Source organism: Hemibagrus wyckioides, linkage group LG20 (assembly GCF_019097595.1).
Source record: "Hemibagrus wyckioides isolate EC202008001 linkage group LG20, SWU_Hwy_1.0, whole genome shotgun sequence".
In the NCBI taxonomy this organism is placed as follows: Eukaryota; Metazoa; Chordata; class Actinopteri; order Siluriformes; family Bagridae; genus Hemibagrus; species Hemibagrus wyckioides.
The window spans coordinates 5,742,949-5,769,675 of record NC_080729.1 but is presented as its reverse complement, the minus strand read 5'-3'; the positions used below and the strand labels follow the sequence as shown (position 1 = coordinate 5,769,675).

Here is a 26,727-nt window from a genome sequence, read left to right as displayed (position 1 = left end):
GCAAGTCTGACCTATACTGCTGTTTGTTTGTTCTTTTTTTTTTTAGTGCTTTGTAACGTGGGCAAAGCTGAGCACCGGGTCTGTGTTTATTCAGACTGTGATTTTTATCCCACTTTCAAAAACTCAGCACAACAGAACTCAAACAGAAAAAACAGATTTTTCAGCATCCGTCAAGTTTACTCTCCTCTGTGTGTCTATGCACACCACCATGCAGAATTTTAATCTCGTATAATAATAATAATAATAATAATTTTCTAAATTTACATCTGAACCCTGCTAGTCATAAGTAATTTGAGTTCATATTTCTATACACTGTGCATTATTTTACCCACACTCTAGAATCTATTTGAATCTAAACGTTTTAGATATGTTTACATATATAACTTCCTTATATAAGCTTTTCTGTTTAATGCAGCCTTTATATTTATTATTTCATAACAGTTTTTTTAAATAGGTTTCCCCCTTTGATTTCCCCTATAGCTTGCACATTTTTGAGGCGTAGTCATGATAAAAATATTTTTCATTCGTCTAGATACTACAAGCATTGCTCAGTATGAAAAATAAATCATTATATGAAAATGTGTTGTTTGATGTTGATTCTACCTGTCCAGGGTGTACCCCTGCCTTTCGCCCCGTGTGCGCTGGGATAGGCTCCAGTAGACCTCCGTGACCCTAATTAGGAATAAGTGGGTATAGACAATGGATGGATGGATGGATGGATGATGTAGATTCTGTTTGGACTATGTGGTCGATGAAATGTGGTGATAACGGCTCAGTTGTAGTACAGATATGGCTAATACACTTTGGGCCAATTTTTGGGCATAATACTATGCAGAACGTGGGCCAAATATACAGGTCAGATTTTGGCCAGTATTATTTTTCTATCTGAAATTAGCTGCTCACTGGGGTTGTTTCAAGAAACTCTGTGCACAGTGAACGGTAAAATTACCCTGTAAGTGTGGCAAATGTGCTGTAATGATGTTCATAAAACATATACATAATAAGCTGCACTCTGTATGTGTCATATTAAGCATGGAGAAGTAAGCATTTGGGACTGAAAAATATTTCAGATATCTAACCCTGTAGCTTTGTCACTGAACACTCGAATACTTAAATAAACACACAGTATACCTTGTAACAGTGCAATATTCAGTAGATGCCTGGTGACTTTTTACATTTTAACAACAAAAAAAAATATTAAACATTGTGTTATTTGCTTATTATCCTAGTAATCTTGTTTTTTTTTTTTTTTTGGTAAAGACTCAGCAATCACAAAAGTAAAATGGTGAACAAAAAAAAACGAATGCCAAAACTTTAATAGCATTCCTATGACAAGATATCAGTAAGAACAAGTCAGAGAATCAGAGAGAAACAGTTTCAGTGTGTGAGAAAATCGAAGGCTAGCATACCATACAGCAGCAGTAGTGCAGACACATTAACCCAAATTTGCACATCATAGGATACATCATATTGCACCAATATTCTCTAAGGCAGTTTGTATATATTTACTCGCTGTCCACTTTATAAGGAACACCTGTGCACCTGCTAAATTAGTTATCTAATCAGTCAGTCATCTGGCAGCTTGTACGCATACTTACTAATACATACAATCATGCAAATACAGGTCAGTAGCTTCAGTTATAAAAATGAAAATAAAAAAAAAAGTGTGATCTCTGGGATATTGATGTGACTTTTGGTGAGGATGTGGGTAACAGATGGGCTACTTTCACAAACTCGTATTTCATAAACCGCTGTGTGAAAAACAAAGTAAAACATTGGGTTCTCTGGGTGAATACAAAAGATGTCAGAGGAAGCAGGCCAGATTGGATCGAGCTGCCAGGAAGGATATAGTAACTAATACAATCACTCATTACAACTATAGTGTGCATCTTAGCATGTACAAAACATCTGGAGGTGGACGGGCTACAACAGCAAGCTAATGTTCCTGCAACAGTATCAGACTTTTTTTTTTCCCTCATTGTAATCTTCGATGTGAATCTTAACTGAAGCTCTTGACCTGCATCTGTCTTTGCATTGTGCTGATTAGATAACTGCATGACATATAATGCATAATGAATAAAGTGGATGGTGAATTATGTGTGTATGGGATAATTTGAGCAGCATTGGAGATACACAGCAGGTTATCAACAATATAAAACATCCACTGGTATGGTATAGATATCTGTCGTTAAGGCTGTTTTCACTTTTTAAAAAAATGTCTTTGCTACAGACAAACAAAATGCTTCGTTTCAGTTTTTGTGCAGTTCGCATGAAAGTGTCCTTGAGACAGATGCATAATCATCCTCGAAAACCACTGTCCTTCAGTGTAAATATCATTTTGTATTAAAAAAAACAAACAAAACAAAAACAAATGAAATGTTCTATGGGCACAAATGCTCACTGAAATGGTCTTTAAGCTTAATAGGAATTTTCATATAACCATGATTGTAGTCAACTGCACCTAAAATCACATTAAACTTATGACATCACTGTGTTAGTGCATCGTTACATTTCTGATATAGTATTTAAACATGAACTGAATGAATCTATTGAGCTCCACTACACGGAATAGAGGGAATTGATTATTTCTTGGCTCTGACATAGCATTACAAAGTATTTGCTTGCTGAATGTTTCTGTGAGTAAACTCAGTAGTCTCAGATACAGTCTATTAGAAGTAGTCTAAACCTTTCAGAAAAGAAGAAAATAAATATAAACATGTAACAATTCTTAAATAACTGTGGTCAAATAAATTCCAGTGTTTAGAAACCTCTTTCTTTAAAGTAGTCTCATACTAACAGTAGAATTTTTCCATTGTATAAGGCACAGTAAATCCCATTTGGCATTCGGTGAGCCTGTGCTCCAATGTGTATATATATATATCTTTTAAAGGCAGCGGAGCCCTACCGAAGGTACAATCCCTGAAATATCTATCTGAACTAAAATACTATTATTTGTTTCTTGCTCCAGCATTCTGATCTCATTAACATATTGGGTAATTTAAAAATAGTAAGTAGCAACACATGCTTTAAAAATCATCCTATTGGCAGTATGAACAACATGAATTAGACTATTCAAGTGAACCCATCTTCCGATATTTGCTCGTTTCAATTAAGTAATGGCGGTCACAATATTGTTAATAGCGCATGGTTTTGTCAGAGAAACAGTAAGTGGGCTATGCTTCTGATTTTTATATACAGGTGAACATAATGAAATTGAGGTCCAAAAAAAAACAACAAAAAGCTATAAACAACAACAACTGGTGGCCAATAAAGGCGTATTCTTATAATCAGTTATATTCCAAACTTTAGCTTTAAATTGGAATGACAAATAAGAATAATTTATATTTTTTCTTCAATAACAATTTCACTCATGGTCACCTGACAAGCATTCAGTGTTATTTCTGTGTTGTTTCCAGGTCCAACAAGTTCGGTTTTCCTCCATGTGCCATTTCCTTTTTTCTAGTCTGTGCTCCAAGGAAATTGTCACTGCGTTTGCAGATTAAAAAGTTATTTTGGCTGCAAGATGGTGGAATGACAATTTAAAAAAACGCTCCAAAGCAAAACTGCTGTCCATTCTTCACATTGTTCCGGTCAGTGTGCTTCACTTTGGAACAGTATTTTGAAATGTGGAAGATTGCTTTTTTTCCCAGGTTGGGGTGAGTTGACCGTTTGTTTGTCTTCTCCTTTGTTCCCTTTGTTAATCATCCACCTTCTTTTTGTGAATTCATGTTTCTTGTTCAAAGTCATAAAAATATTGAACATCAGCAGCTTTTTGTGCTAACTGCATTGAGTAAGTCGCATTTAACCATTTAATGGTCTTCACAACTTTTTTTTTTTTATAAGACATAGTGCATTTTGGTTCAACTATGTGTTCAAGCATTCTCCTAAATTTAGTTCCTTGTTGGTTTAAGACTGTTAGGAGGGATGTGCCACGTTGTGAGCCATCCAGTTTACTTTGGTGGTCCAGCTCTCTCGAAGAGCTTCATCAAACTTCTGCCGGAACTGTTTCAGCGCCTCTTCATCAGTCTTACCCAGTGCAAGAGAGTCCTGTAACACACATACACACGCATAAAAACAAACCACAACAACAGAAAGATCCAGTAAGCCTTGCTGCATTGTTCATGAGTGAGATCAGAGGACAATGCCCAGACTGGCAGCCTCAGATGTAGAGTTTATGTTCAGAATATTTCTATAGGTGCAAATCACATTTACTTTTCTATGCAACTTTTTAGAATAAATAGTGATTACACTTAAAATTTCAACAAGTGCACTTCAAGTACCAAGATAATGCATTCATTTAACCAGAAAAACAAAGTCTCTAATATCGGATACTTCATGTGATCAACGGTCAACCCTTTGCTTACATAATGGAAAAGGATGGTGCTGATGCTGGAGGAGAAAAAATGTTCGAGATAGCCAATTTCCCCAGCCCTGATCTCATCAGCATAACAGTGTCATTCAAATGCATAGGTGCTAATCCAATCAGCCTTACAGTATCACCCAGACCTTCACATTATCATAGAGACAAAGGCACAGTCTGGCCTTGAGATTAGCATTCACATTTAACCTGGGACCCTGCCCGGTGGTCAGGAAGTACATACAGACAAAAGGTTAATGTCTCAGACACCTGGGCTGCCAGACTGGATCTTCTTAGAATGTCATCATCTTTACCTCAAAATGTAAAACCCAATGTACATAACTTTTCCAGTTTATATACTGTTACGTTGGAACCTAGATTTAACATTTTATAAATTTGTAATCCAACACAGCGTACCTTTAAGTACTGAATGTCCTTGACAGAGGTGAGTTCTGGTAAACCAGAAGTCAGCATCAGGGCAAAGAGTGTGATGAACAGATTTCCATTCTTCCTCAGAATCAGATAAGCATCCTCACAGTACTGCCTAAAACTACACACACACAATCAGATAACAAAGACAGAGATTAGGAGACATGACTGTGGCCATGCTAGAAAAGCTGATTCAATACACTGGATGTAGATGTGGATGAGATGCTGTCAATGACTTGCCTGCCAAATTTCTCAGTGTTCCCAGTTTTGCCCTGCTGAATGACATGAATGAAGTCATGTGTGAGAATGAATGGAACACGTTCTCTCTTGATTCCAAACTTTGATTTGAAGTTCCCCAAGATATGACCAAAGTCTATATGAAAGAGCTGTCACACACACACACACACACACAAAAATGTCTGGGTGAATAATTAGCATATAAAAAAAAAGGTTTATATTTAGAGATTCTTCTGAAGCTCACCTGCCCAGTGCTTCGGACCATAATGTTGTCACTATGCCGATCTCCGATGCCCAGAACATAGGTGGCGACGCAGTAACCAGCACAAGACAGTGTGAACTCCTCGATGGCTTTCTCCAGAGCATCACTATAGACATTAAGGCACTCACTTTTTTCATCCTATATATTTTCTTTGTATGATCAATAAGACTCATAGGAGCATATAACAAAACAAAAAGTAGGCATTAGAACTTAAAATTAGTCAAATTAAATTAAACACAGATTTTATAAAAAAAACCCCTATGGTAGCTAACATATTTACTGTAAAAACAGCTTGCTTAGGAGAAACTTGTGTTTTAAACCTTATTAATAGTTGGAGGCTACTATTTAACAAAAAGGAGCGAAACCATTACACTATTCAGGTTTGCACTTGTTTACAACTGATGTCCTACCCAGGGTTTTTGTCCTTGAGCCAGCTGAGCAGAGCATCTTTGTTGAAGGCTGCAGCAGCTGCCATGTTGCTGCTATTCTTTTGGATGTTAGCGATGGTATCAGCAGAGGACACAACCTCAATCAGCCCTGTGCGATCTCCTGTTGCCAGGCAACCATAAGGCACGATTCTGTAAACGAAATATATGATTCAAAGTTATTTGTTAAAAAGAAAAAGCATGCATCATGAAAATCAAGAGATTAAACACCTTATTTAGGTGAATTAATACACAAAACAAACAGAACAACAAATAGAACCTTCCACACAAACTCTTTCAAATCAACAAATGTATAGTATTTTTTTTTTTCTTTTATGGAGATGGAGGTGTGTGTGTGGTACCCTGCAAAGGACTGAAGTCCTATTCAGTCCAATTTATTTTAAACAATTTTTTAATTATTAAAGGAGAATAATATTACCTATGCTTTGGATTTCAAATGCATTTCTACATGTGCTTGCAACTTGCTAAAACAGTCTTTTGGAATAGTGCAAATTATTTGTCTCAGGTGCGTCATCAATAGTGACTTCAGTGTTCCTTAAGGTGTAGGATTTCTGTAGGGGTTATGGAGATATACAAAGGGGTTTTCATCTGTGAAAGTTGCACATGAACCACTATGTACCTTGCTCCTTTTAAGTCTCTAGCACAGCTTGACTGGACTCACAATCTCTCAATATACAAAGAACATGCTCTTCTCTGCTCTTAATTTCCCCTATCTGTACAACAGAGAAGTCAATGACAGTCTGCAATTGAAGCCCAAAGACCTCATGCATTTTAAATAACTGCATTGCATTTCAGAATTAAAACAATTAAAGCATTCATTAAAGCAACTGGCAAGTATTGTAAATATAAACCTATAGTCATATTAACCGAAACAATTAATACAGTTAAAATCAAATCTTCAACTTTATCAAGTGACTCTGCAGTTTTCTCAAAGACTTTAGATTTTGTATACACTACCTGAGATCCAGATTTGCTTCCTTCCACAGCATATCCATTAACCTTAGGATCTGCAGAGTCAACATGTCCTGTCTGAGATCTGAGAATAAAAAGCAATTGATTTCTTTAGTCGCCACTAACTGACTTTCCTATGCACTTGAACACAATTATTTATGCCTCCGCCCCTCCCTTTAACATTCATGTCCACCTCTCTTCCTCTTTATCCATATCCTTCCCTCTTCACGGTCTCTCACCATCTCCATTCTTGAAGATGATTCCCAGCGTGTCTCCTACCAGCAGCTTGTTATGGTAAACAACCCATAGAGGCTTCATTTTAGAGTCCATGTACCTGCACTTCTCCACACTAAAGGAAGAGAGGAAATAAGAAGTTTGTGGTTAAAGTTTATCAGTAAATAGTATACTGAATGGACACTTTATTAGGAACACCTTGTACCCTTGTTGATTCAGGTAACTGTTCAAATCATCCAATCATGTGGCAGCAGTGCAATACATGAAAGTCTTCAAAAAAAAATAAAAAATTACTGAGAACCCAGTGACATTGAGTCTGAGATGACTTTTGCTATGTGACATGGTGCATTATCATCCTGAAAATTTGGGTAAACTGTGGCCATGAAGGAATGTTCATGGTCTGCAGCAATACAAAAAAAACATTCAAGCAATAATATTTTGGTATTAACAGGCCCAGAGTGTCCCCAGAAAATCTCCACCAGCCTGGACTGTGTAGTTAAGGCAGGTCGGGTCCATGAATTCATGCTTTTGGTGCCAAATTCTGATCATACCATCTGTGTGCCTTAGAAGAAATCAAGATTCATCAGACCAGGCTACATTTTTCCAGGCTTAGAATTAGAACCCGACGTGGTGCTCTGTTGTTGTAGCCCAGCCACTTCAAAGTTCACCTCAAGTGATGCTTTTCTGCTAATCACGATTACCAGAGTGGTTATCCGAGTTACTGTAGCCTTTCTGTCAGTGCGAACCAGTCTGGCCATTTTCTGTTGATCTCTCTCAACAACCACACATATCCATGCTCAAAACTCCAGCTCACTGAATGTTTTTTTCCCTATTACACCATTCAGAGTAGACTCTTTTTTTTTTTTTATTTTATTTGTTGTGCATGTAAATCCCAGGAGATCAGCAGTTAAAAATACTGACTAACAACCATGTAATGGTCAAAATCACTCAAAAGAATTAATCCCCCCCAATTATGATTGATGATGAACATTATACAAAGCTATTTGAATGCTTTTATGCATTGCACTGCTGTAATATTTAAACCGATCAGAAAATTGTATGAATGAGTAAATATATTGCTTAATGAGTATATATGTCTGTATGTGTAAAAGAAAGCCTTCTTACTTGACATCAGCAAGCAATATTTGGGGGTTCAGTGGTGAGTGGAGGTCTGACAGGATCTCGATGAAGCCTGTTTGTCTAAGGCACTTCATCATGGCCTCCTTCAGCTGAGCCTCCTTAGTTTTATTCTTTGCTTTTAGTGTACCCAGTTTGATCAACTCATTCACAGCTTTTAGCTTACCAAGAGCCTCGACCTGCAATAAAAAAAACAAAAAAAAAAACACAAATAACATCTGTAATCTTTGCAATTTGTGTATATTCAATGAATTTCAACAAATTATGAGCGATTAAAGTCAAAAAGAAAAAGAGGCAGGATTCTGTGTTTTAGGACACACTCAAATGTCGCATTTGATGCAATGATGGTAGGTTTATATTATCGTAAACAAGCAGATTCTAGTCATTTTTATACCTGATTCTCTTACAAATGTATCTAGCAATACAACTGCCTATAGGTATAATCATATTTTAACTAAGATTCTACAAGCATTATAATTAGTTTTTCAAGAAATCTTAAATTTCCATGAACTTAGACTATAAACTTAAAGGTACCCATTTTCCAACCGTGTCAGATACAAGAACTGACAGTGTAAAGTTTGTATTTTTGAACTTTATCCCATTTGTTGCAATAGAGCAGTCAAGGGCAAGCTAGCATTTAACCCAGTTTTCTGGCACAGAGTACTGCATAAGTAACTGCTCTGGTGTGGACATATCAAGAAATTTCCTCATCTCTACATACAACAAAAATATTCAGCAATTCTCCACTATTCTGCAATACACAGTCCACACAGACTGTGTGTGCTATGGGTTCAATGATTAAAAAAAAATTCTACCATGACGTTGGTTGATCTCTAAATTGCATTTCTACTATTCCTTTAAAATGCTAATTTTTGTAATATTAAACATGCCCCCGTGTAGTTCTAAGCACTGCTGCTGTCACTAAGAGCCTTATAATATTAGCTTAATACTAATATTATATTAATATTAAATGTTTAGACATCAGAACAGTCCAATTATAGCTTGTTCAAGACAATACTGTTTAATAATGTCAATGATCTTGCTCCATGAAGTTTTTTAGATTTCATATACTGTTTTACTGGTCATTTAGTAATGATACCTGTTTTTTAAGCACTTCAATGTGGGGGATGCTGCCTCTACAATATGCCTCCAATATCAGGGCAAACTGCACAGATACAGCTGGCATGTGTATCTCTGACCTGAAAACACACAGAATATAATACATTGTATATCATATAATAGACGCTAAGCCTGGAATGAACACACACACACACACAAAAACACAATGAAAACACTTGCCTAAGATACCAGAAGAGGAAATGTCCGATTTTACGATTGCTCTGAGCACGCTGCAGCAAAAACTGTGTGAGGGCACAGTCATAGTATGGTTCGTAGCGCAACACCTGCACTAACTGCAGCAAATACTGCAACAGCTCTTCATCACTGATGCAGGAAAGAAAGGGGAACAAAAATCACCATGAGCAACAGAATATTGTACACCCACTACAATAGGGACAGCAAAGTAAGTGATAATCAACTAAATATTCATTTTACTTATAACAATCAACCAAGGTGGACAACAGAAGGGACAAGAAGTAACTAAAATATATAAATAAAATAAAAAATCTTAATGCTGAAATTCATATTAAATCGAATCTTAATTATCACAGGCGTGATCATGTTTGTCAGTATAAACAAGCTTGAGAGTGTTTAGCACGTACCTCATATCTTGCAGACAACTGACTGCATACTCTCTAACATACTGATCCGGATAGTTGAAATCCAGTAGCTCTAAAGCATCCCGAGGACTTATTTTAGGCCAAATCTGCAATAATGCCTGCAACTGGAGATAACAAGAGGAGGGACAGACAGAAAAGTTACGACTAAGAGAATAGGGAGGAAGTCATCTGTGTATACATGTTTATTTACATACCTGTGCCATGTCTTCATGTTTACCCCATTTGACAGACAGTAATAGTTTAGGGAGGGACTGTGGGAAGTTCTCTCGGCAATCGTAGCGCAGAGTCCATATCAGATCCTTCTCGTTTTCACATAGTTGTGACAGTGGATCCCTTTCCATGATCTCTTTCAACTCGATGTAAAACTTCTTCCCTCCTCGTCCCTGCACGCAGACAATTTTTTGGTAGTTGACAAATATTCTTATATGCTACCAACCTCAAGGTTATACTACACCTACTGAATTTAAATGTATTTAGTGTTTACCTTGGCACTGTTCCCAAGCATATTTTAGGAACAAAACAAAAAGAAAGCATGTGACTTGTTTCCAGTTTGTCTATGGACAAACATATGAACATAGTTTGAGGGCAGAGTGGACGGGCAGTGGAAGCCACATAAATGAACCTATAAGTCTGTTTGGTAGCAAGTCTGAATGTTTTTTAGCCACTTCAGCCAGTTTAGAACTGAAGAGACAGACAGACATACACAGTATGCTCTCCTCTTTATCCTGTTTGAGTACCAGACTTTATCGCTCTTTGCTTGATGCAATCAGCAAAACCAGTTAATACCAGAAAGAATGAGGCACATAAACCAAGGACAGGATGAGGGTGGAGGCAAAACAATGCATGAACTAAAAGCAACAAAAGCTTGCAGTGCCTTTGCCATGAAAGCCACAATGTAGAACGGAAAGAGTGTGATTTCATCACCAGCCCAACCTACAAATAATTTCTGTAGCGAACAAAATGCCATTACTATATTAAACCTTCATTATAACCATGGTTGCAGGCAGCAAGCAGTATTGCTGATTCACAAAAGAAGAAGAAAAATCTTTGTGCAAACAAGGATTAATTAAAAAAAAAAAAAATACATTCATGATACACACAGTCTTAAAATCAGGAGAGGGAGAAAAAATGAGAGAGAGAGAGGGGGAAAGTGGGAAAAAAATATCTCAGGAATCTTGGCATTAGCTTTTTTTCCTGGCTAAACACTAAAAGTCTTGTTCATTCTCTAATTTGGTGAAAAATTATAGTCAGCCTATTTATAGCGATTGTGCATCGAACCCACACTGAAAATAAGGAGTATGATGTCAGTCAGATAGATATATATAGTGTGTGTAAGAAAATGAGAGATTCAAATTGAACAAATATCTAAAATATTAGTTCAAATTATGAGGGAGTGTAGTATTAACATCATTAACTCACAGTCACAGGTCAGTGGGAGCACAAAGACTCTTTTCCTCTGCAACACTGCGAGGCACACTGATGCACACAGCATATCTCGTGACCCTTCTGCAATATGCAAATGCTGCATCCCAATCTACATGCTACACTTCTAAACAGTAATTCACTACATCACTGGTTTTGTTACTATATCAGCATGCTACTTGGTGTGCAATGCTTAATTTTGCACTGAATTAGCAGTTCAACGGTCTTAAATGCTAAACATATCTAAACATATGAACTGACAGAAAGGATAGTAATGGAGAAGATATGGAAGAGACCAGCACAACCTACAACAGGAAATTTTTCTGTCGTAGCAGCTTTTGCAATAGTATTTTCTAATCAAACAGAGCAAAAATCCAAAGGTTATATCATTTATCTTTAATTAGCAAATATTATTTTTTAAAGTTTTTCATATTTATGATCAACTTACATACATAGGCTCCTCTGAAAGTATTGGAAAGGCAAAGCCAATTCTTTTGTTTTTGATATACACTGAAGATTTGGGTCAAAAGATGTGAAAATGTGATAGATCAAAACTGTGTGTGTGTGTGTGTGTGTGTGTGTGTAAGTGTACACCAACCATTGACATAGAGTCAGAGGATCCAACAATATCAGCAGCTTTCTCCAAGATCTACAAGATATATAATGTTAATGTTAACAAGATATATCATGTTATTACACCACACATCATAATCCTATATAGGTTTCTCTGTATATACCTTGTCAAATTGGGGAAATGTGAGTGGGTGTGTTGAGTATTCTGGTAAGTGGATATGCAGTGCTGTGGCATTCTCAGTGTATGGATTTGTCTGAGTCGTTCCGATAGGGTTCAACATCTCCTCCAGCTCATCTGTGATAAACACAAAAGCCATAATCATACATTTTCCATTTCTGTACAGTCGCTGCCATGTCAGAGTGCTATTCTATTATATATAGATAGGTGTGTGTGTGTGTGTGTGTGAGTGAGCGAGAGAGAGAGAATGATGCTTTTCTCACCAGGAAAGGAGGACCAGGTATGTAAGATGATATCGCCAGTTTTTAGTTGTCCTCTGTAGTCAAACACCATCATGTTCACCCATGCTATTGGATAATGCTAAGACAGGCATGAATAAAATAAATAAGAATCATTTTGTGTCTTTATGTTTACATTTTATTTAGTGCATTTATGTTACTCTTACCACTTTTCCAGCTTTTCGAATAGTCTGATATTTGTGCATTTGCATGTTCTTGGTTGATTTCTGCTTTTTTACTTTGTCCATGACGGCATAAATGGCAAAACAGAGGCGAGCCATGCGTGGCAGGTCACAAACAGCAATATCAAACTCAAGAGTCCGGTTCCAGATGTGCTCAGAACGACCACTGCTCTCACTACTAACAGCTGGCTTGCACAAGAGCTCTGTACCATGGAATAGGCCTGCACGAACTTGTACCTAAGAGGAGGAGACAAGCCACTGCGTGACTAAGATGTATCTAGGCCAGAATGTAGTAGCTGGCTGTTTCATTCACATGCAAAGTTGTAAGCCTTACCTTTGCAGTCTCTTCTGCATTGACCTTAATGCCCTTTACTAAAGTTATTTTAAAAACAGGCTGAACCTCCCAAATGCAAGTATGTGACTGCTGCAAAGAGAAAAAAAGCATTTATTAATTTAAATGTAATTATATTCAGGCATATAGATACTTAACTATAACTATTTAGAATTAACTATGCCTGATACCAACTGTGTGACAAATATGACATGGAATGCAAGCTGTCTAAAAAAATTTAATCCACCTTCTGTGGTCAGGTTTCCTTATCATAGATTAGAGTTCAGAATAATACTATATATGCATTTTATTTGCATTTACTAATATGAAAATAATACTTCAAGAATAGACACACATCTTTGATTTGCATATGAAAGAGTGGCCATATATTTGTTGTTCTTTTCATGGAGGTAAATTTTGAAAAACAGCCAAATGTGTTGGGACAGCTTATAAAATTCAAAAGCTTGTTTTTACTTACAGATGGGCCTCTCCTCTTAGGGGGAAGGGGTAAAGGAGGATTTGATGACTTCCTTGACAGTACAGCTCCAATACTGCTTATCTCATGTTCATACAAGGACTTCACCAGATCAAAATGCACTAATGTCAAATGTGGAATCTCTTGTGACAGCAAGCATGATCTGATATACTGCAAACAAAAATGCATACACACAACATACAATTTCATTTTGAGGCAGACAGAAGAACCTAGTGCCATGACATGCCCAATAAAGCACAGGCAACATTACCAGTTATGTAATGCAATAAATTATGAACATAATATACATTATGTGCACACACACACACACAAAATATATAAATAATAAATATGTAAATAATTATGAATTAAGTAATTCATGGGAACATTTTCTTACAGCCATTTTGTAATTCAGCTTCATTTAGGTCTAACTTAACACATGAAATCATTTAACATTCATGCTGACTACGTCCACAACACACGCTAAAATAAAAAACAAACAAACAAAAAATTTAACAAGCAATGCAAATGTACAGTGTTTAAAAAACCCCAGCTATGGTGCAGCATCTTATACATTTGTAGTGCCATGTATACATTAGCATTTCTTCAATAATGTTAATATACAATAAAGGTCACACACAAAACTTAGATAATAAGCATTTATTCATAATGTGTTCATAACTGCTATATATAGACCAAGGGCACAGACAGGAACACACTCTGAATAGAATACCAGTCGCACCACATGCGTGCAGACACAAATACTCATGAGTGGACACGGACAATTTAGCGCACCCAATCAACCTTACCCTAAAGGTTTTGGCAGGTAGAGTAAAACCGAAGTACCTGGCAGAGATGTTAATACTGTAATCTAGTGCATCCAATATACAGCTTACCAGAATATTATACACAAAGCATTATTATATATAAAATATATATATATTTTTTATATATATATAAAAAATATGGTGCATCAATGAGCCTTGGCCACCCATGACCCTGTCGCTGTTCCTTCCTTGGTCCACATTTGATAGATACTGACCAATGCAGACCGCCCCACAAGAGCAACAGTTTTGGAGATGCTCTGATCCAGTCATCTAGCCATCACAATTTGGCCCTTTTCAAACTCGCTCAAATCCTTACACTTGACGTTTTTTCCTGCTTCTTGCTGCCTAATATATCCCACTCACTAACAGGTGCCATGATGAAGAGATAATCAGTGTTATTCACTTCACCTGTCAGTGCTCAATGTTATGCCTGATTGGTGTATAAATACTGTATATAAATACTGTATATAAATACATATACGAGTTACATACATATATGACCCATATATGAGTTACTTACTCTGTAATACATAAGTGGGTGTTCTCCAAACAAAAACTCCAGCCTGTCACTGACCCTTAGGACGTAGTTACCAACAGAGTCTTCATCTTCTCCCAAGCCATGTGTAGTTAGCCATTTTCTGAGAGCTTGATTCATAAGCTCAGGTACAGTACACATCAACGGCACTTTTAGGCTTGTTGTGTCCTGGGGAAGAAACAGGAATTTGGATGAAGAGGATGAAAAGGATATCTAAGCGACAAATGGAATAATAGTAAGGATTCCACACTGAGCATCTTTATGGGTTTAATTTAGTGTGTAAGTGTACCTGTGACTGGTTGTAGTGCATGGTGATCTTAATCCAGCCCTCATTCCTATCACAGAACCCATCAACTGGGCCCACCTCTATCTGGGGAGAGAAGAAGCTCTGAAGCCATTCTGCCCACGACATCATCTGTACTGACTGCATTTTCTCTTCACTAATTCGTTGCATTTTGCTACGAAAATCTTTCACTTCCTGGTTCTTCAAAGCATCCAGTTCATGGAGCCCTGCACAGGATAAAAGCATCATTAATACATGCTTTTGTAATAAAAAGGCATAATATTCAATAATTAAATCAATCAAAGCAAAACATACAATTGGTTATAAATTTTTTATTTTTTTTTTTTAAATCAGTTGTACATTTCCTTTTTACTATACATTTGCGATTTAATATAATTTTATGGTTTCATGATTTTCTCAACATTTCATTACGTGATTTCTCAGACATTATTAATACTGCAGTCTTTTTAATAATTATGCACTTTGCAATTATGCAATATTTGGACTATACTAATAAGAGTAGATGGAAAGAGGCATGGCAAAGAGCGAACAACAACCAAACCATGGCATCCGAAATATAAAAGCATCTCTCTAGGCTAGAGAGATGACCACAGTCTAAGCTCACATTAAACTCAAAGAAATGTGTTGTGCTAGCAACTATTTACTGCTAAAAAGCACAAAAAAGCCTATGCTTTCCAGATAAATAGTAAAGTTTTATATTATTATTTATTCTAATTATTCTTGCTTCATTAATTTGTGTAGGCTCCTGTGCAGGGATTTAAACACTCCCCTTATCCATTAGTCAGTTTCCTAATGAAGATATGTCTGTGTTTATTATTAACAATACAGGATATAAAATAGAAGGTAAACTATTATGGCATTGATAACGTTGTCTTTTTAAGATAAATTGTTTGTCATTGCTTATTATTAAATAAATGTAATGGACTATATATTACTCTGTGTCCTTTCATGTCAAGCTGAAATATAATTGATAAATTTTGGATCATATTTTCTACACCCACATTCTGCTGCTGAGTCCTAATTCTGCTTGCCTAATTTGCAGTACAACCATTACTGAACCACTAATATTGGCATTTTAGTCAATAATACATTTAATATTTGTGCTGTAACACGTTTTACCTTTTCCAATAAGGACCCCAATCTTGGAGTCAAGCAAGCGTTCAGCGCGGCCACAGTTACGCGTAATGAGCCGGAGGACAGGCAAAAATGGACGAACATCACATAAACGTCTGCTCTCATCCTCCAGCTCCTCATGAACTGCAGCTTGGTTCACACACTCGAATATGTGACCATCCATCTCCCCAAGCAGGGAGAAAAGAGGATACACCTGTGCCTGCTTCCATAGCATCTACAAAGATACATTAAATAAAACAATCAAAATAGGATCTAGACAGAAATGAAAAGACTGTGTAGTGTTCTTAATACTGTCACAAGTTTCGTTAATTCAACTGGAACAAGAATGATGAGAACAGCAGCCCAATAAACCCGAGACAATGACAATAAACCATGCATTCACATTTTAACAGAAATTAAAACGTTTTTTTTTGTGTCAGAAGAGAAAAAATAAACCTATATGCAAAATTTGCACAATATTTTACCCATCTCATCTTACTCACTGCATTTCGTAAGCTTTAAATAATAAACGTGTGGAATGTGCCGTCATAATTTTGTCTGTGAGGATTTTTACAATTTTGCAATCTTTTCTACAAATATAATAAACAGTCTTGCTAATACCCCACTGCATTTTTAGGGGGAAAAAATGACTGATGTTTCAAAGTGGAGAAAGGTCAAAAAGATTTTGTAATGGCTAAAAGCACTGTTTCCTATTTGATCATCATTTGTTCAGGAAATGACACATTCATAATTTCATGTGTAAGCAATCTCTACAGCAATCACTTCACCACGAAAGGACACCTACATGCTCACTTTGCATAAAATACAACTTCACTTTTCCGTTTAGGGAATAAAAACATGTGACGTCTGCTGTATGATGTACAAACACTGACTAGGAAAAAGAGGTGCTAACCTACCAGGCATTTTTTATGGTGAGGTTATGGAGTAAGGATATGATCACTAACCTATACTTATCTATAAATTTGTAAATAAATGAATGGGTAAAGATAGATAAAAAAGGACTATTTGTAAGAGAGAGAGAGAATGATTCATGATAACACACACCTGCTTGATTTGTTGGATGGTGCTCTCTCTGGGAACATCCATCTGAATGTAGATTCCAGTAGGCAACAGGAAATCCACAGTCACCTGATCGCTTCCATCCAGGACTGGGTCCGCCCACACATCCAGCTGATCTGTCATGGCGGGAGGCATGGCAGAGAGCACACCACAACCAAACCATGGGACCCTGAATACAAAACAAGAATCAATGTGACACATTTCAACAAAAACACTAGCACTAACGGCACACTACAATCCATAAGCAATAAATCCTTCTAAAAACAATATATTCGATTTACTGTTTTTATGTTGTGACCACCTTAAATTGATCTGTTAAAATCATCTTATATTCATCAGCATGTATCATACAACAGGAAAAACTTTCAAAAAGGAATACGGCCATATTTATAGGTTCTAATACGGCTATATTTTTAGACTACATATATGTAACTATTAAATAGTAATATCACTAGCCTATTATTGTAAAAAAAAAAAATAAATAAATAAATAAAAATACTATAGCTAACGATATTATCTAGTTGGGAAAACGTTACATAGACATGCCTAGCTTTACCACTAGTTTAAACTTGCCCTGCTTTGTTATAATAATACTACAGGAAATATCCCTGCCACCAAATCTTTCTTGTTACTAGTCCTCTGATACAATATAATGTGCCAGTAATGGAGGATTTGCCCAGAATACCAGGCTGTATAAAAGTGCGAAACGTCTTTAAAGTATTGTACTGTTTGAACATAGTGTTTTATTGCAGAAATTCCACAAATTCTCTATTCGTTTGAAGAAGTACAGTATTTACCATTGGTTTTACGTTTTTGTTGAGCAGCACCTTTTTTTTGTATTAATCTTTATAGCAAGTGATTATTAATAGAAGACTAGATGGTCTTAGTCACATAGTCATATTGCTCAAATATTCCCTACCCTTCAGGATGAAATACTTTTAACATGACTTACATTCCATGCACACAAAGAAATTGTGAATTATTTCATTTATATTACAGTGCAGCTGTGTGCAAAATTACAGCACACCATAACAAAGTCACTGATGTGTATAAGCAGTTCTGATATTTCAGGTTAACTCTGTTAAAGAAGCGAACTTAATTTATCCCCCATATCCCCCCGCCATATAGCCAATTTTTGCTGATATTGTTCCAATACAGATACCGGATATCAAACTGGCGCTGTCTCTAATAGATCTTCAACAGTTTAGAAGAAAAAAAATAGGTACGTCTTGTTTTACGACTTTACAGAAGTGTCACCCATGCTTTCAATGATTGAGGAGGGAATGAGTAATTCTAATGGCACACATCAGAGGCCTACCTATACCTATAACTCCACGTTTGTTACCTCCAAATGCAGGTTTTCTTTACAAGCGTCTGCCTTGTACACCCCTTCTCTGTCTCTGTTCATGCTGCATTCTTGCACAGGTCTGGACTTGTACAAATGGAATTCTAAATTGTCCTAAGCCGTGCTTTCTCTCAATCTCTCACCTAAAATCTGAACAGACACAGTTTAATTTCAGCATGGTAAATGGGGCATGAGTCAAAAAAGAAAACTTAATTAACAATCAAAAGCAAAGAGCAAGCTACAGGTAAGAGTGAAATGCAGCAGATGATGGATACGTTAACTGAATGCATTTAACAATATTACTTAAATCCAAAATAAATAAAAAACCGCATGTAAATTATGTAAGGTTTCATCCATTCATCCAATCTGCCATCACAGGATTAAAGATCTAGATTTTATTTCTTGAACACAGGGAACCAGACAGGACACTGTGCATTTGCACACTTGTTTACACCAAGCAACATGTTTTTTTGGACAAACAGACTGGGAGCGCCTGTATACAGGTTCAAGTCCAGGATCAAACTAGGGAGCCTGAGACGACAACACTATTCACTACACTGTGACAATAAAACATCTTTTATCTGCCAATGTCCTAACTGCCCTGCATGAAATAGGAAGACATCGAAGGTCACTACCAATGTGCCTTCTAAATTCTAAAAGCAGTGGGCAACACTACCATGAATTATCATGTCATTTTAAGGGTTAGGTCTCCTTTTAGCAAACTAGATTTGGCTACACAAGTAACTAGAAATAGTCATCACCAATTGTTTATATACAGATATACAGACAATGACAGAAAAGGGCTTCATTGTCTACCATTGTCCATTGAATTGGTGCATAGAAAATTAGATCCCATTCAACCATCAAGAATATGACCCAGTAAATGACATGTAGAACAGGAAGTTTAGAAAGTTAACATTGGTCAATAACCAGGATGTTGTAACAAGATAACCCATGCCAGTTTTCCTGAGTTTTATATATCTTTGAAAAATGTGCACACCAGAGAGAAAATAAATTAGAACAGAGAGAAAGAAGGAGTTATCAAAATCAAAACAGGTGTAATTACTTCTGAAGCCATTCTTATAGCAAATAAGGCCCTATTAAAATGCCAAATGCCCAATTGTCTGTTCTGGGTACTCGTTTTGGCAAAGTGAGAAAAGTGTATGTGTTTCAGAAAAAAAAAAAAGTTTTAGTATGTTGTTTTTGTTGTATACAACATAAACACAGTGCTCTCACATGACTATGAGAACTGCTCTATTCATGGGCCTGGTCAACCCTCTAACCTCTACCCTAGCTCCGACTGTGTGCATGCATTTTTGTGTGGGTGAGTGTATAAAAAGCCGTTCAGCTTTCTTTGTATCCCCTGACTGTTGACATCACAGCCACCACAGTCACAACTACTGTCAGATGCAGCTGCCCAAGTACAAGAGGCCACTGATCCCACTCACTCTCCCTCTATCTATAGACAAAAATAGCATAATAATGTGCAACCCTTAATGTGACTTGGTTATCGCTAGTTATATACGTACTGTTATTCTGTAAACACAACACAACTAATGTGTGGTGAGTATCACCTGGATACTTTCATGTGCTCTTATGATGTTACAGTGTAATGTTATATGTATAATGAATAGGGAAGGGCTTTCAGGAACCAGTTTAACTCTCTCAAATCTAGAATCAGACAGAAACCAACATCCTGTTTCTGAATGAAGAACCATGAATTTTGCTGCTTAGGTCACAACCAACAAGTTGAATGTGTGCTTGTTTAAATCTTATATAATTAATAATAATAATGGTGCAAATGCAAGGAGCGAGACTGGCATCAATGGGAGATTTCACAGTCTTGCTAAAATTAACCCAGTAAAAGCTATTTTTCTTAGCATGAGACAGGAGAAGAAAAAGTATGTGACAATTGGGCTGTAGTTCACCAGCATAGAATTCAAAGAACTGGCCCATGTGCTAATCTTGACACATATTACATGTGCTGCAAGGGAAAGTGCATAAAAAGAAAGATCCTCATCTGGTGCTTGCGTACTACAGAGCTACCCCAAACAGCAGCACAGAGACAAGGCCAACTGAACATCTAATGGGTCATAAGATCTGCACAACTCTATCTACTCTTGACAGGAACTTGTTATCATAGCAGCCCAACAGGAAACGTATCAGAGCCAAGTCTTTGGAAAAGGGAAAACAAGCCTATTACTAAAATAAAAGCCATGGCATGAGATGCGATCTCCATTTCAGTCAGGTGACAAATTATCCAACCAATTTAGATGGTCAAAAAGTCGTGGTCTAAACCTGCAGTAGTGACCAATGGAAGCATTCAGCATAGGTTCTAAATTAGTGATAACATCTAAATGCTAGACAAACTATTAAATTCAGGGAAAAGTCATTTTCTTTAAGAATAAGAGTAACCCAAGGGATACTGGCAGAAGGAGTAGAATGGTTAAGAGACCAGACTTATGAGTACCAACAACTAATTAACAAAATTGATCAAATTCTATAATAAAAATATTCAGCAATGAAGGTGATTGACGACTGCGTCATATGAAGCGCTACATTACTTCAATTTGACTAAAAACATTTATGATACAACAGCCTCTCGTATTGCTGAGTACATGCTTACATGAGCCCATTTTCATCAGTCTGAGTGAATTCAATCCGATTGCAACTTCCGAAGATATTGTTTACATGTATCCCAAAAATTACATCGATTCTGTCTACTCCAACGACTAGTTCTTTCGATCGTGTACTCTGTTTAAGAAGTAAACATTGGCTTTGTACATGTACATTTTGAGTTAATCTAATCTAAATCGTAAAACATAAATGTTCAAGTAACATTGCCTCCTAGAGGAAACTTATGCAAGTATGGATACTGTGCCCTGTGCACAGGTCCGCACATGGCATCCTGACATGCATGCAGAGACACACGAGGTATAAAATCACCTTCCTTGGCTACTTGTTATTAGGGGTGTGTGTGTGTATATATATATATATATATTATATATTTATATACACACATACACACACATATACATATATATAAATACATAGATAGATAGGTGTTCAAACACCTGTTGAAGGTGGCAAATATAACTTGGCATTCAGTAAAGCTGACAGATAAAGCTTTTGCTGTGCCTTTTCTGTTTATTATTTTTCTGTACTGTATTCCTCAAACACAAACAAATGAGCTGCCATTGACAAGGGGAAAGCTTAACTGCAGTGGGAAAATGATTTTTCCCTTCTCCTAAGAGCCTTTATTACTTTTACCCTGTTATGTCCCCTGAGTAGCAGGGTAATGCACGGTAAAGTGGAAATAGACGTCTCTGCTTTAGCACTTAGTGCTTGGGAGGAAGAGTGGTTAATGTACACAGTACATTTGTGCGCTGCTCTAGTGTTAAGACTTGGGCTCTTCATTTCTAGTGGAGTCCATGTCCTTATGATTTTTAAGAAATTACGTTCTATAACTCCTGTAGAATTCATAGATTAGCTGTTGCTCGGGCTACAAAAGTAACTTTCCTTCATCCACTATTAGACACATTATTGCACCTGGAAAATAACATTTGTTCTGATACTGACATACCCTTATGGAGGGGAAGTTCAGTACTCTAGAAGGTTGTTTGTAGTGCTGTGTGATGATTTTCTTTCAGCGACTAGAGCTAGCTTTATTGTCCATATTTTTCATGCAGCATAAATAAAACATCTTACATATTTTGCTTTTGGACAGTTAAATTCTCATAAACCTAACATTTTTGGAAAATGTAACCCACAAACTGTGGGAAAATCAACATAAAGGAGGTGTCAAAAGACACCACAAAAAGTATAATACAGCTGGGAAGGGGCAAGAGAGGTAAAGACCATGCTAAATCACACTAAACTTCAACACAATCAGATCACAAAGGATTATCGCATGAGCGCAAACACCAGACTGGGAAAAAAGAAAAAGAAAAAGTGACGCACCATGGAGTCACAAGCCTAGTCAGGCCTGTGCACATAATCTGGATCACTGCCACGATAGTGATGTAAGCATACTGGTTGTTAAGGTTAAAGAATCATTTATTTTATCCCTCTCTTGGTCAGAAGATCTGAAAGTGACTTAAATCTGATCAAAAGGATAAGCAGGTCTCATTTCAGAATCATTCACATTTCAAAACTACAAATCAAAATGACCACAATTCTCCTCCTTGTGTGGACTGTGTTAATAATAACTTCTGTGTAACAGACAGTGTGACCTCATGTGCTACTTGAATAGTACTGTTATTAAGTGACCTTGGCTTGGCTAGTGATCCTTTTTCCCGGTGAGTGTAAGGGTATTATGTAGATTTTTTTTTTTTCATGGGTAACTCAAAGACAAAAAAAAGAAACACTCCCTGCACTTTTATACAATCTAACAAATAGAACCTAGACGAAAGACCTTTTAATTATTTGGTGGCCGAATAGCCTTTAGCTTGTTGTGAGCGCCTAAATATAAGTAATTGACTAAAAAGAAAAATAATACTTTCAATGCCGATTTGTACAACTCCATTTAAAATCCCGGATGCCCGTTGGTAAATTAAACCCATTGAAATGATCTAATAAATCTGACAGACAGCACATCTCTGTCTTGAATGGATGCCTTTTCACCTAGTAAGCTGCTTTTTTGTATTTGAAAGGATATGTTTAACTTATGGAAAACAGATTGTCTCATTTCATACACATACACTCAATCGCAGCAGCAGATACAGGTGGCCTGGTTGTTGCTTCCAGAATGGCAGATTTGAGTACTTTAGAGACTGCTTATCTGAGCCTTCAGTATGCACAGAAAAACCAAAACTAAGAAAGACCAGCCTGTCTGGCAGCAATGATGTGCCACATTTATCCCCATTGTGATGTTTGATGTTAACATTAACTGAAGTGTGCAGAAAATGACTCTGATGGCTAGACTAAATATCCGCTTGACACTTGGTATAGTATACAGATGAGGAAGAGTAATGACTCATAGTCGCACTATCTGGATAGGTTCTGTTTTGAGTCTTGTTCCTCTCAGGGTATTTCAGGGAGACTTTCCTAGCCAACATCTCTATCTGGATTTCTGTAAAACTGCTTTGTGATAGCATCCATTGTTATAAGGGTTATATTACTTTTTAATGTAATGGAACTGTATGTGCATGATTTTATGCATTGTACTGCTGTTACAAGATCAGATAATTGCATGTCAATGAACAGGGATACAGGTGAAATTAAGTACAGGTGCTCCTATTAAAGTTTCTAGTGAGTGTAAGTCGTATGGGTTATTTGTCACCTATGCCAGAATTATTTTATATTGAATCATACAATTTTCGTGTCTTGAAAAATGTGCATCCATAACAGTTCATATAAGGGTAACAACAGGACTGACAACCAACAACCCAAATGTTTGGCAACACGTTATTACATTGGCCACTATGCTGCAATGATGACCTGAGACTTATATTAATGATCTTTCAAAGCTACATTAGAGGTCAATTATGGTCATTTCACACTTGATAGAAAAGCTTTCTGTTGGCATGTATTTTTTAATATCTAGATTTTAGGCTTATTTTTACCTAGTGAAATCTTCTAGATGAGTAGAGCACCTTCACATCAATCCTAACGATGTGTCGGGATATGCCAACTATCAGTATCATATAATCATCAGTAAGTTTATTATTACTCTCTAGATTCATAATATTTGAAACTGACTGGCTACACAATTACATACAGTAAAAGTAGATGTCTCATTGTATGAAAGGAGATTAAAAGAGGAAATTATAAATGCCTTTGACACAACATTATTGTTTTTATTTCATCTGTGTGCCATATTATAAGGCAGCTGAAGGTTTATATTCTGCAAAAAATAAAAAATAAAAAATTGAGGCCGTTTACATACAAATCAGGCGACCGGTGTAGGAAAAACAGCACTTTATAAAAACAAAAAAAGAAAATAAAAACCTCGCCATACATCTACACTTTCTTAATTTAATTTTAACTCCAATATACTGTGCAAGACAGCTGTGGAAACCTGTATAATGATTTATTTTTTAAAAAGGAATGGAATACATACATAGCAATAAGGGAATAACTGAACAGACACTGAATTTGATTTAGAAATGGCATCCGAAGGAAGACATCACATTAAATCACACGAGTCCACCTGAAATGGGACAATAGAGGGGACAATATCCCATTCACCCTTCAATGCAGGCCCACATGAATAGCTTATAGCTCAGTGTTTACTCTGTTCCACTGAATCCTTCCTTGAAGCACTGACATCGTGTGTTTAGTTCGGCTTTAAAAACACGCTTCCATATTACAGGCTAGCGTGACAGAAAAGTTTATTATGAGAAAACTTAAAATAAAAAGCTGACATTTGGGTAAAAAAAACAAAAACAAAAAAAAAACCCCGGAGCATCCTGATGGCCTTTACGCGTCTGACCACTGAAATGCGTAATAAATTCTTTAAAATATATGGCAACCACTGAGTTGACAGCTTTTTAGACTACGATCACAATAAGAAGTTTGAAATAAAAAAAATGCTTCACGTTGTCTACACGGTAATGAGGATCTAGAGGAACTGTGGAATTTCACAAGACCGGCGATCACATTATACAACACACACACACACACACACACACACACAAACAAGAAGATATTGTGTAAAAAGAAAAAGAGGTAAAGATTCCGCCAGGCGCACAAAATGTCAACACACAACGATCTTATCGGCATTTTTCATCAACGACTGAGAAACAGCCAGGCGTTTACCTTCTGGTGTCGATACGTAATGTCGGAAGCGTGAGTCCACTTCTAAGCTACACGGAAATAGTTTGCCCGTCGACTAGACTCCAAAGGTCCCGGCAGGAGGAAAGACTCGGGCCTAATCAGCCTCAGAGCTGACACTGATATCTTTCGGTCCGAAAAAGTTCGACCATGGTTTACAAGGTCCACATACTTCCTGGTTAATCAGTAGGAAACGAAGTCGCTTTCCAGTTTCCTTTCGTTTCAACTACACTTAACCAAAGGCCCTCCCTTTCGCACTTTCATAACACAGCTAAACCAGTTGCCTTCCCTCTATAAGCTCGCGCACAGTCGCTGGTGCAGTGATTTCAACCGGAAACGCAAATTTTGAAACGCCCCCGAAATTCGAGCCACGTCCCTGTCCGGCCTCCCAGAGTTTGAGGCGTGTCCCAGGAAGTTGATGAATGACTCCGCACCATAGTGAAATGCGTGGACGTGAAAAGTAGTCCATGTGTTGTCCTCTATAGGCTACACAGCTTCTGACACACAGGCATTTGTGATATGATATATAACATTCGATATTCTGTGAAAGCCGACTTGCCCCTAACTCTAAACAGTTCTTGTTAAATCTCTTGCCTGCTATGCAAACTCCATTTATGGACATACAACTTACATTGCACTGTTCTTATAGTAATATCTGGCTACAAACTTCATTTGCTTGGGTCTTTGTTTTAGCTCTTCCATGAGCATCCTTACTTAGAGTTACTGGTGCTGTGATTTTAGTTATTGGTGCTTAGAGCATCCTTACTTACAGTTACTGGTGCTGTGATTTTAGTTATTGGTGCTGTGACTCTGTTTATGGCCAAACTCACATTGCACTGTTCATATAGTAATATCTGGCTACAAACTTCATTTGCTTGGGATGGCAGTCTTTGTTTTAGCTCTTCCATGAGCATCCTTGTAAGTTACTGGTGCTGTGACTCTGTTTATGGACAAACTCACATTGCACTGTTCTTATAGTAATATCTAGCTATAAACTTCATTTGCTTGGGTCTTTGTTTTAGCTCTTCCATACGTAATGGATTGCTATTGTTGTTGTATGTTTATGTAGCACCAGGTCCTGGAGAAACGTTGTTTCATTTCACTATCTACTGCGTCAGCTATATGTGGTTGAAATGAAAATAAAGCTTCTTGAATCTTGAATCCATGAGCATCCTTGTAAGTTACTGGTGCTGTGATTTTAGTTATTGGTGCTGTAACTCTGTTTATGGACAAACTCACATTGCACTGTTCTTATAGTAATACCTGCTTACAAACTTCATTTGGGATGGCAGTCTTTGTTTTAGCTCTTCCATGAGCATCCTTGTAAGTTACTGGTGCTGTGATTTATTATTTTTTTCCTTCACCCATTAGCCATAAGCTTTCTGTTAAAAGAAAAGCTTGTTAAGCTCTGTTGACGTACACACTCTATGCTGGCGTGTGCTGTTGTGTTTTCCATCCATTATTCCTATGTTCATTAAGCAAATTATAGAGTTTAATACAAAATGGCTTATGTCCGTT

The 26,727-nt window shown here is 36.9% G+C and overlaps 1 protein-coding gene across 3 annotated transcripts; it reads right to left on the bottom strand.

Annotated features, from left to right (window-relative positions):
• Positions 1 to 1,277: 1,277 nt before the first annotated feature.
• Positions 1,278 to 25,536, bottom strand: pik3cb (phosphatidylinositol-4,5-bisphosphate 3-kinase, catalytic subunit beta). Of its 3 annotated transcripts, XM_058418518.1 has the most exons (24): positions 25,195 to 25,536; positions 18,436 to 18,585; positions 17,076 to 17,259; positions 16,017 to 16,245; positions 14,883 to 15,103; positions 14,579 to 14,761; positions 13,235 to 13,402; positions 12,760 to 12,849; positions 12,411 to 12,662; positions 12,229 to 12,325; positions 11,952 to 12,082; positions 11,813 to 11,863; positions 9,987 to 10,175; positions 9,775 to 9,896; positions 9,353 to 9,496; positions 9,153 to 9,252; positions 8,042 to 8,232; positions 6,922 to 7,031; positions 6,689 to 6,767; positions 5,696 to 5,863; positions 5,268 to 5,391; positions 5,027 to 5,172; positions 4,775 to 4,907; positions 1,278 to 4,047 (listed from the first exon to the last, which is right to left on the bottom strand). In XM_058418518.1, the coding sequence occupies exons 3-24, from the start codon at positions 17,223 to 17,225 to the stop codon at positions 3,916 to 3,918; spliced, it is 3,210 nt and encodes a 1,069-aa protein (XP_058274501.1). In that variant the 5' UTR covers positions 17,226 to 17,259; positions 18,436 to 18,585; positions 25,195 to 25,536; the 3' UTR covers positions 1,278 to 3,915. The 3 variants fall into 3 exon arrangements, with proteins under 3 accessions (XP_058274501.1, XP_058274500.1, XP_058274502.1); XM_058418517.1 differs by lacking the exon at positions 18,436 to 18,585; XM_058418519.1 differs by lacking the exon at positions 18,436 to 18,585 and having other exon boundaries at positions 12,760 to 12,846.
• Positions 25,537 to 26,727: the final 1,191 nt, after the last annotated feature.

Coding starts and splice junctions, on each gene's coding strand:
- pik3cb (XM_058418518.1), bottom strand. CDS start 17,225: ATGCCTCCCGCCATGACAGATCAGCTGGATGTGTGGGCGGACCCAGTC. Junction 5,864..6,688: donor GAAGCAAATCTGGATCTCAG/GTAGTGTATACA, acceptor TTTCGTTTACAG/AATCGTGCCTTATGGTTGCC. Junction 4,048..4,774: donor AGGACATTCAGTACTTAAAG/GTACGCTGTGTT, acceptor TGTGTGTTACAG/GACTCTCTTGCACTGGGTAA.